Source organism: Lonchura striata, chromosome 9, assembly GCF_046129695.1.
Source record: "Lonchura striata isolate bLonStr1 chromosome 9, bLonStr1.mat, whole genome shotgun sequence".
NCBI lineage: Eukaryota > Metazoa > Chordata > Aves > Passeriformes > Estrildidae > Lonchura > Lonchura striata.
The window spans coordinates 7428012-7438640 of record NC_134611.1 but is presented as its reverse complement, the minus strand read 5'-3'; the positions used below and the strand labels follow the sequence as shown (position 1 = coordinate 7438640).

Below are 10629 nucleotides of genomic sequence, written 5' to 3'. Positions count from 1 at the left end.
CCCTTCACCACAGTGTTAGAATTCCCCATCTGCTCCTGCTCTCCCACACAGCCATGTGCCTTCTTTCTCTTTCCACATTCAAACAGGAATTACAGAAGCTGGAAGAGGAAAGGGAGTTCACTGTCTTCGAGGAGATACTGCCACTCTACCAACACCACTTGTATTGGTTACTTACCAATACTAGCAAGCCAACAAAGTGCTGAAATTCCACTATAATGTTCAAAGGTCTTGTTTTGGTTTATATCCTTTCTACAATTGAAAAGCATCTTCTCTTTAGCATATTTAGATCTTTTCACGCGAAGCTTATGAAGCCTAATTTGAGCCTGTTAATCTTTTTCTTGGTAACCCATAGACAAGCACAGCTGCACTGCTAAAAACGCAGTGTTTATCCACAATCACCGGGTCTGGGCAGCCCGCAGCGTTCCAGAGATCAAAGTTTAAAACAGATATGCCAGTCCTTCCTAATTGTTTGTGTTTAAGCACACAGCACCACGAAGTCTAAATTGCTGCTGCTGAAAGCTTGTGCTGAGCTTGGGCCTATGTTGAAGTGAGTGCAGCCCCTCCTGCACCCTGGCTTTAGCAGAAAGGTATGTCCTGGCAGCTCGATCACCGTGAGGTAAAGTGGGACAGATAAGTCTAACAGTGCTCATGAAAAACTCCTCTGGTTACTTACTCATTCCTTTTAAATTAAAGTAAATAATGTCAAGGATTTTCTTTCTTTCTTTTTTTTTTTTTTTTTTTAATATTTATGCAACTGAGTTTCACCCGTTCTTTTTCTTTTTTCATTGCTTATGTGGGAAAACTAACACGTTTGTACAAGGATAAACTGGGAAGTCTGTGGTTTCCAGCATGCACATTTTGAATAATATTTATACAGACTATTATTTAATGGGCCATATAAATATTTATAATATGCTGTAGCCTTTTGATCATAAATACTTGTTTGAAAAGCCATTCTGTCCCTGCTGTGATTTGCAGAGAAGGAGGCCATTGCTGGTTTAGTGCTTGGAGAGAATTTTGGCTTCTTGTCCTGACTTAGCAGTTCCAGTAATGGATTTACACGGTCAAGCTGGACATGTCTTTTAAGTTAACTTTTTTCCTATGTCCCTCTACTTCTGTTTGCAAATTAAAATAGTAAATTGAAAATATGAGGCTTGAATTCTGCAGTGGACAGACAAGACTGTATTGAAGGAGGCCTTTTTTCTTGGCTGCAAGGAGCCAGGCTTGACTTCAGATACTTCATGGATTTAGAAGGTCCTGACTCCACTGCCTTCCACCCCTTGGAAGTCCATGGACATGAATCAGCCATGCATAAAATATTTTGGTGTCATATTAATATTGTGCTTGATGAACTGACCTGTCTGACTGGACTTTTAGGACATTTTATTTCAGTCTTTTTTTCTGGTTCAGTTTTCCTCGTGATTATATTGCCTGCAGAAGCAAAGAATCCAGCAGATAAAAAAATCCAAATCAATGTTTTATTTGCACAACAGTTTTCTTTTCACATGGCAATGAATGTTGGTGTCCAAATTCCAAAGCAAGAAGTCTGTGCAGGGAGCTTCTGCTACCCTTGAACTCCATTAAAGAGTTCTTTCATCTCTGATTTGGAGCTTCCTTTTGTACCAAAGGAATCTTCTGGAAACAAAACAGAATGACAGCATTCCTCTTTAAAATTCTTATCACTGTACTTTGGCTAAATATTTTCCACCAACTTCTCTGCTGAGTTCTTAGGTTCTCAAGAAATACCCTTGGGCAGAGTCCATAATTGCTGACATTTATGACCTGGAGATGACAGTGCTTTTTGTGGATGGGGCTGATAAGTAGGTGGCATACCAAGTGTTTGGTATTCCAAAAAAACCTTTGGCATCAAATTATGTTTTTGCAAGCAGATCAGATCCTGTTGCAGAGACACTTTACTTTGAAAAGCCTCTGTAACTTAGTGCTTGCTCTTCTTGAAAAAGGATTAATATTTGCTTATAGCCTTTTTTTAATGAGATATTGAGTGCTGCTTTGTGAATCTAGGTGAGTTTTATTCAGAAAGAGACCAGTTAAATTAAGTTTGGGGTTCTTGGTTTTGTACTGTCACTTAACTCTTTCCTGTTCCCACTGATTGACAGCAATGAACTGGTGGATGTGCAAAGGCTGATATGCACTGCTCGAGCACATAAACAAACTCTGCTTCCTGCCCAGTCACTCACACAGGCACATCCTGGTTGCTTAGTAAGGAAAAAAAAGGAAAGTAAACATTACATGGGCAGATTGGGTTCCAGGTTTCAAATGTTTGTGGGAAGAATCCAATGCAAAGCCATAATTTCAAGTGCTGAGTAGGAGGTACTGTGAGCTTAATTCTCTAACATCTGCTAAGCTTGTTCTCTAAGTAGCAAAAACACATTAATGAGGTAAAATCAAGGCTGCCATACAAGGAAGAGAAATTTGGAGTAATATTGTGTGTGTGAGCACGAGGCAGGATATAAAATACTCCTTTTGCTATTTGTATTTAGTGAAGAGCAAGTAAGAAGGATTTGCCTATGTTTTAAAAAAAAGAATCTGATTTGCAGATTGTGGTTTATTCTCAAATTTTTATGAGTCAGCAGATAAAGGCAGAGCTGAAATAGGGGAAAAACAGGGAAATTTATGAGATAGTATCAGGGACAGTATTATGCAATGTCTTTGTAGTAAAATTTCTCACAAGGAACTTGCAGCACCTGCAGCCAGCCTTTGGAGCTTTGGGGAGGTGGAGTGCAAAATGAAGAAGTAAATATTGTGTTGAAAAGAATATCTTGAAACTGCTTTTCCAGCTGAGGGCTAAGAGGGAGAAGCTGAGTGCTGTCACCCCCCAGGTGACAGATGCAGTATTAATCACCCGTAGCAGCGGAGTTGTCTTCTCTGGCAGAGAGATTGGCTTTTGTTCCTCTGACCAGGTCACAGAGCCAGGGCCAAGAAAATAAAGCAGGCCTCCTTGCCAATATTCCTAGGTGTTAGACTCATGGCACACCATTATTTTTAGCTGATTGCTCATCTCTTGGACACATGACCTTGCTTAAGGAGATTAGTGTGTGTTGCACCTAATCTGCTGGGCAGAACCAGCATGCTGGGAGGCAGCAGCCAGGATTTCCAGCAGGACCTCAATATGCTCTATAGCTTGGAGTTTTTTTCTACTATCTGACATTGTTACAAGCTGATGATCTGTGCACTCTGGTGACCTTGCAGGCTGTGAGCAGAATGTGGTGTGGTGACTGCTTTGGTCTGTACCAGGGACAGAACTCCCTGGTGCTGGCCCAGCAAAGAACAAAACCATGGGCCCAGGACCCAGCAGTGGGCATGAAGTGCCAGATTGAAGCAAGGAAGAATGATTGTGTGATCACAGACTGACCACATTTCCATAAGCTGTTTAAAGGGGGAGGAAGGGAAGCCTCAGTTGGTTTCTTCAGCCAAGGTGTTGCTTTATGCCATTTTCAGTGCAAATGAAACTTTATCCTAATTAATTATTATCCAGCATTAGAATTTTTTGAGATGGGGTGCTTCCTGTTTTCTTCTCTATTCACCTACTGCCTCTAACCCTCAATGATTGTAGATTTGTGATATCTCTCAGCAGCAGTGATTACAAGACAGCTATGGATGTGACCTATACTCAATATTATTATTAAAAAAAGAAAAAAATATTAATTTGAAATGTGAATAAGCATATTCTGTTAATCAAGACTTTCCAAATCTTTTCCCTTTTGCCTATATTCCTCCCTCTAACCACCCCATCTGCCATATGCAGATATTATCAGGTCACTTCTTTAGGAGAAGGGGGCTGTTTTTATGCATTTTGATGCTCTGTAAATACCATGTGTTTTAAATGCCAATTTATCCATTCATTTTCTAAATATCAGAATCTTTGTGTCAGCTGAGTTTCATGTGTTTCAGAGATGTAAAAGGTTCATACAAGCACTAAATGTGGTTCTTGTGTGATGTTTCAGATACTTCTATCAGCTCTTACTTAGCATTCTCACAGCTTGATTAAAATGTAAATGTTAACTATTAATTAAGAATAAACCGTGAGAAAGTAAGAACAGTGAATTTGTCACTGTATTAAATGTCAAATAGTTAAACTTAATATAGTGAAATAAGCAACTCATTGTGAATAATTAAATCAATTAACTTAACCTCACTTTGTTCTTGTAGGATGTCGGAGTAGGCAGAGTTTTCACACCATGATCTCATGGCTCAACACATTTTCAGAAAATTATTTTCTGAGTCTTAAAAGTGGTGTGAATTGATGGTGGAGAGGTCTTGGAAACTTTATTTTTTTTTTTCCTCTGTGTAACATGTAACCGATTGTCATGTATTTATTTTATAATTACCAGCATCACACCACAGGTGGGATGTTTGGCTTGATGGGAGGCAGCAGCTCTTGGCACTTTTTCCATCAGTCATTTTATCTGCTTTTAACCCCTTTTGTTTCCTTTTCCTTCAACAGGTTTTATTAAAAATGCCTGGTGAGAAGCAGACTGCAGTGACATACTACGTTGGAGTTGACGTGGGCTCAGCCAGTGTTCGCGCGGCGCTGGTGGACGGCTTTGGGACGGTGGTGGCACACGCAGAGCACCCCATCCAGGTTTGGGAGCCCCAGCCAGACCACTATGAGCAATCCTCTGCAGACATCTGGGCTGCCTGCTGCTCTGTCACAAAGGTGGGCGAGGACAAAATGAAGGATTTGTGTTGCAGGTGGTTCTGCAAGTTCTGAATGTTCACAGTCCTGCAGTCCCCATGCCTGCCACTTCTACTCGGGTCTGTTCATGCTGTGTAACTTGTGACCACCCTTGTGCATTGAAAGCACCTTGAGGCTGATGCAGCCTCACAAATGTCTGTTTTACTGGTGAGGAGTTGAAGGCCAGGGTGAAAAAAAACTCATGCTACAACGGAAAATAGAACGAAAGAACTTTCTTTGTGCTATTATTGCAGAGGGAAGATTTACCCACTGCCTCCAGGTCTCACATCTGTGAGCTTTGTTTAGCTGGTGTATGCTCTACCCACGAGACAATTCTTGGAGGAGTCAAGGTTGCTCAGAACCTGGCAGTGCATATATCTAGAGATGTGCATTGGGCTGCCCTGGAGTCATAAAGGAGAATTTATTATAGAGGAATTGTAATCTGGTTTGTGGATGGCCCCTAAAGTAACACTTGTTATCCTCTTTATAACGGGATCCAGTATTATAAGACCAAAATAAACAACAAATGTCTGTGGATGGTATCAGGTATAAAACCAGATTGAAACAGACTTTACTACAGGGGAAAATTTGTACCCTCTGATCCAGGGCTCTGCCTGTACATGCTGAGGATAAAGGTAAATTAGAGACCTTGCTAGCAGTGCACACAGAGTCCATTTCATCCTCCTCACTACAGGCCCTGCCTGCTGCATGTTCTAAGGTTGGCTTTTTAAATATTCATGATACGCTTGGTAATTTGCAGATGGACTGTTCACCCATTGTCTTGTTATTGATCAGCCTTTTCAAACATTAATGAGCTTGGCTCTGCAGAAATGTCCTGAGATGGAGAGGAGGAGGTGAGTGGATAGAAGGAAAAGAAGGGAGTGACAGCAGTGATAGGAAAGAACAGTTTGACATTAAAGCAGAGAAAGTCTTCCTCTGCTTATTTGATTTTTCTCTGTCTGAGTGGCTTTGTTCTTGCTCTTGACCTCTTTAAATGCAATCTCTTATATTTAAGCAATAAAATGGTCTCAGAAACTGCAGTTTTACAGAGCCAGTAAGAGACTGGCACTGTGCAAGTCTACTGAAAGTCTTTCCTTATAGTACTAATTAAAATAATGATATTTTTATTGTTGCTGAGAAGTGGCAATTTATTACCGTGCTACATTTTAGGTGTCTTGCAACCTCATTTGGCACTTAATCCTTGTGGGTGTTGTGTTTTTTTTTCCAGGGCTGCTGGAAGCCATGAAGTTCAGGCATTCTGGAGCAATGATTTGGATTTTTTTTTAAAAGCTTCCAAAAAGCATGCTATTCACACTCTTGGTAGCTGAGCAAAGGTGGGCATTGGAGAGGTGTTATCATGGCTACAGGTTTTGACCAACTTTAGTTTTGGGACCCTTCAGTATTGCAAGACAAACACAATATTACCAAAGCAATTCTGGAAGATTGTTGCTTTCACAGGCAGGAAGTCAGTGAAGTAACTGATGGAAACACTCAGTCCTAATCCAGGCCCATGTTTCACATCCAGCTCAGTTCCAAGCTTTAGAAAAGAGAGAAAATTAACATTGCAGGTTTTCTGCTACCTTTATTAACTCATATTTTTGTGCCTCCTGCTTTTATCTAGGACTGTGGATAAAGACCTCTGAATTCGGATTTGAAACACAAAGAATTTCTGGTAATTTGATGTGTGTTTACAATTGGATGTTTTAAAGAACACTGAATTTAGGAGATTTCATCATTTGAACTAACTTGTAACTCATTTTGTGTGCTTTCTAGATCACATGGCACTTGCACATGCATGGATGTATTTGTATTCCTGTGTGTTTTGTGTATTTTCAGGAAGTTGTCCGTGGAGTGGATGCCAGCCAGATTCGAGGGCTTGGGTTTGATGCTACCTGTTCCCTTGTTGTGGTGGATGAACAGTTCCAACCTTTGGCAGTCAACTCTGAAGGTAGGGCTCCACACAAAACGTGGTGTTACTGTCTGAATTTTACCACTGATGGGAGGGAACTTCCCATGTCCTACAAATGCCAAATGGTGGGGCTGACTATTGGAGATGGAGATTACACAAACTCTTTCTTTATAAGAGGGTTTTTTTCTCTGGTTTTACTGTTTCAATTTTACTGCAAAATTAAAAATCTGAGATGAGAATTACTTACTGTTTGGTTAAATATTTGGTGTCCTAAGATCACATTCATTCATGTTGAGAAATTGCTTCTTAGGGAAATCTACACTCATTTTTCTTTTTGGCATGTTTTCTTCTCCTTCAGACTGTACTGATCATGGCTTTTATAGTGTGTATAAATGCCCATCCAGACTGGCTAAAGGAATGTTAGAAATGTTAGTGTTAGTGTAGTCTAACTGCTTGCTCTGTCATGGAGCTGCAGGCAAGAAGTTCAGTTTGTGTATTTTATTACACTGGTGTTCTGTCTTTGTCTAGGACAGTGCTAAAACAGTCTGTGACCTTTTTCTAAAAATCTGGGGGGGTTTTATTAGTTTTTGGATAGATAATTCAGAAGACTCCCAAAAAGTTTGTGCTGCACTTCTTTTACCCAGTGAATCCCACTTAAGATTAGGTGTGTGCTATGTCATAATCATAATTCTGTGTATGTTCCCTTTCTATTCTCAGATGTTTGTCATCTCTTTCTACCCTTCTCAAAACCCAGCTTTGCCCCCAAAATGTCCTTTTCTAAATTTAGATCAGATTATTTATTTTTCAGTTTGAGAGTCTCTTATAATCTGTTCAATGCCTAATGATGTCTGAGGCTATTTTGGGTCTAATGAGTCAAATTCAGTTCTCATTTTCTGTGCTCTGATATCCCCGAGAACTTTGAGTTTACACAGTGGTGGTGCTAAACAACAAGACAAGAATTCACTCAATACTGTAATGCTGTGAAGAGCCTTGTAGTGGTGGTGTTTCAGGCAGTTTCACAGTTCTGAGCTGTATTTCAACCCATTTTAGAAATATTGAAGTGCCTCACACTTCTGCCTTTTTACTTAGCCAGAGATGAATCTGCAGTGTCACCTGGATTACTGTTCCCTCTCTCTGGCAGGTCCTCTGGAGGTTCATTTGGATAAAACGTTCTTTGTTTCTTGTTCTCATTTGTGTGTGCTGCAGACTTGCCAAATGCTTTTTTCCTTGCACATCCAAAATAAAAGCATTTCAGCAAATTATCTCACTCTGAACAGTATTTTGGAAAGGAATTAGGGTGGTTCTTCTCATAACCATAGAAAAGGAAAGATAATCACTGTAGCTGATGGGGTTAATTTCAATTCACAACATAATGGTTCAGATTTTGTCACATTTTTAGTTTTTGGTCACCAAAATGTTCCTTTATTTTTTTAACTAAATATGCGAACTTTGTCAGGAAGTTTGGGTTCTTGAAATGAAATACAAGAGAAAATGGTGTTTCACAGTTCTTGGATGCTCACAAGCCTGATTGGTTTCAGTCAGCATTCTCAGTGCTCAGCATGTGCTAAAGTTGGGTCAGAGGGCTAAAATTTTATATTTAAATACCCACTGTGAATTATTAACACAAACAGAATTTTAGTTTTCAGTGCAGAAGTGAAAGTGTGAAGCAGTTTAGAGCCTAGTAACTTAGAGTGCTGAGCTGGGGTTAAAGCAGAGCTAAAAGAACTCTTTTTCCTCTTTCCCCCCAAGGACAGAACCATAGGAATGTGATCATGTGGATGGACCATCGTGCAGTGAGCCAAGTCCAGCGCATCAATGCCACCCAGCACAGGGTTCTGAACTACGTAGGGGGAGCCATGTCTGTGGAAATGCAGCCTCCTAAATTGCTCTGGATAAAGGAAGTGAGTACATTTAACACTCTGGTGCATTTTTACTAGTGATTAGTGCCCTTGTTAATTCCTGAGAATGAGATTTCTACAACAAAAGCCTTCAGTCAGTGTTGAATGCTAAGGTGTATGCAGAGTAAGGTCAGGCTAAAGTTGTAATTTCAACATTTTAAGGTTCTTTCTTCCTCTCAATTTTGTAGAAGAATGTTTGATTTTATTGAAGTGGAGTGTTCCCTGAAAGAAACATTCCGTATGCCTTTCTTATCTAAGATTAGATATACATACAAATAGAAGTACAGATAATAAATTAAGTATCCTAGAATTTAGTTATGGAGATGTGTTTCCTATTCCAGCTGGAGCCTGGAGTGCCATAGGGGTGCAGTTTAGGGTGTGATGGCCTGGCTGCTGGTAGAGGAACTCTCCACTTCCAGCTTCAGTTCAGTTCTGTCCCATCAGTAGGAATAAACCATATGTAGAGGGAAGGTGCCCTGTGTATAATGTGGAGCTCTGCCTCTGTCTGGTGTGTTTAAATTTGGTGTGTTACAATGAATAACAACTGTCAGATAAAAGGAGAGACACTTGCCACTTGAAATTTTTATAAACCTCCTCTAGCCTGGCTTTTTACATTTGGCCTCAATGATGCTCACTGTCATTTTAACAAAGCCCAAATATAAATTACTTGCTGCCAGTTTCAAGCAGTCAAATTCTCCTGTCCTTATAGACATGAGACATTAGATTGTAACAAGGTGCAGATTAGGGAAAGTCAAAGGAATTAACTGGTAGAAGCAGGTACTGACAGATTAATGATAATAGGGGGTAATGAATGTTGATAATGAATAGCCATCTACTAGTTCTTCCCTTCTCGAGCTATGAATATCATACATCAGACATTTTATAAATAACAAAATAACAAAATATATAACAAATAAATATAAATAACAAAAATAAGCTGTAGAAACATTAAATTACTCCTTTGCATTTAAAGCATTTTTATATTGCAGGGTCTGGGATATCTGTACCTGACTGCTCAGGAAATCCAGAATTATGGGGTGTCCAGATATGGTCACATGGAGGTGTGAGCCTGCTGTGACCTCAAAGGCCTGTGCACGATTGCTGTGGTGTAAAGGGGAGAGCATTGCAGGGCTTGTTCCCTCCATGAGCCAGTGGGTGGGACACAGGATTCTCCTGGCCCCAGGCAGCAGCAGGGATTTCCTGGCAGAAGGGTGGTACAGAACAAGGCTTGTTCACATGTCCCTTTTCAGCTCCTGACATACCAGCTAAGGAGATTATTGTCCTTAAGAGAGGGTTTTTCACCTCAGTGTCTGCCTGCTGAGCTGCCCACTCACAATTCCTGAGTGCTCTGGGTGTGACTCACCATTAAACTGCTTAAGCTTGTCCTGTTTAGCTTGGGCACCTCAGAACCCACAGCAGCACCTCAGCTGCTCAGGAGCAGGAACAGTTACCCTGCAGTGGGCTGTAATCTGCTGAGATTTGGCTAAACCTTTCAGCTCTGGAGGGGTGAGGGATTGAGTGCTTTTACTGCTTCTGTACTCCTTGCAAAGTAGGAGGGGGAAAGGAATTAAATGCAGAGGGAGGGTTTGTTTTCAGTGCCAGGCACAGTAATGCATCCAGGGCTTACCTGACATCAGGGATGTCCGCAAAGGGTCACATTGGCCTCTCGCAGCTCAAACTCAGCCTCATGTAATGCAAGTGCCCTCACTTTTTGTAAAGGAAGGCAAATCTTACAATAACTTTGAATGTCGGGTTGTTCAGATGAAACCTACAACAGCAGGTGCACATCTGATGTTTCTTAGTGGGCTGTCTTGAATTGGGCTACAAATATAAATTATTTAAGTCTCTTCATATTTTAAATATTTTATATATTGTAAACTGTGACACAGGTATTACAGATATGGTCAGGAAAAATATTTATAGAAAGGTATTTAATGTGTTCTTCTGGGTTTTTTTGAGTTGTATCATCTTTATTTTCTGTGTTTAATGTATTTCCCAATGGCAGAGTGAGATTTTGATCTAGCTTACACAACACAGGGAAAATATGCTTTATATTCTGACTACAGGATTATTTCTTAAGCTAGTGATAATGCACAAGCTGGTAAAAAGGAAGCTTAGTTTTCAAA

The 10629-nt window shown here is 40.3% G+C and overlaps 1 protein-coding gene across 5 annotated transcripts in view; it reads left to right on the top strand.

Annotated features, from left to right (window-relative positions):
- Positions 1-10629, top strand: part of FGGY (FGGY carbohydrate kinase domain containing) — a 129506-nt gene that overhangs the window by 5856 nt on the left and 113021 nt on the right. Inside the window, exons 1-4 of one of the 5 annotated variants that reach the window (XM_031505566.2) lie at positions 474-587; positions 4466-4603; positions 6533-6644; positions 8355-8506. In XM_031505566.2, the coding sequence (XP_031361426.2) occupies positions 4478-4603; positions 6533-6644; positions 8355-8506 (390 nt within the window). In that variant the 5' untranslated portion in view covers positions 474-587; positions 4466-4477. Of the gene's footprint in view, positions 1-473; positions 588-4465; positions 4679-6532; positions 6645-8354; positions 8507-10629 lie in introns of those variants that run through there. The other 4 variants (XM_077785326.1, XM_031505565.2, XM_031505567.2 and 1 more) reach the window with 4 other exon arrangements.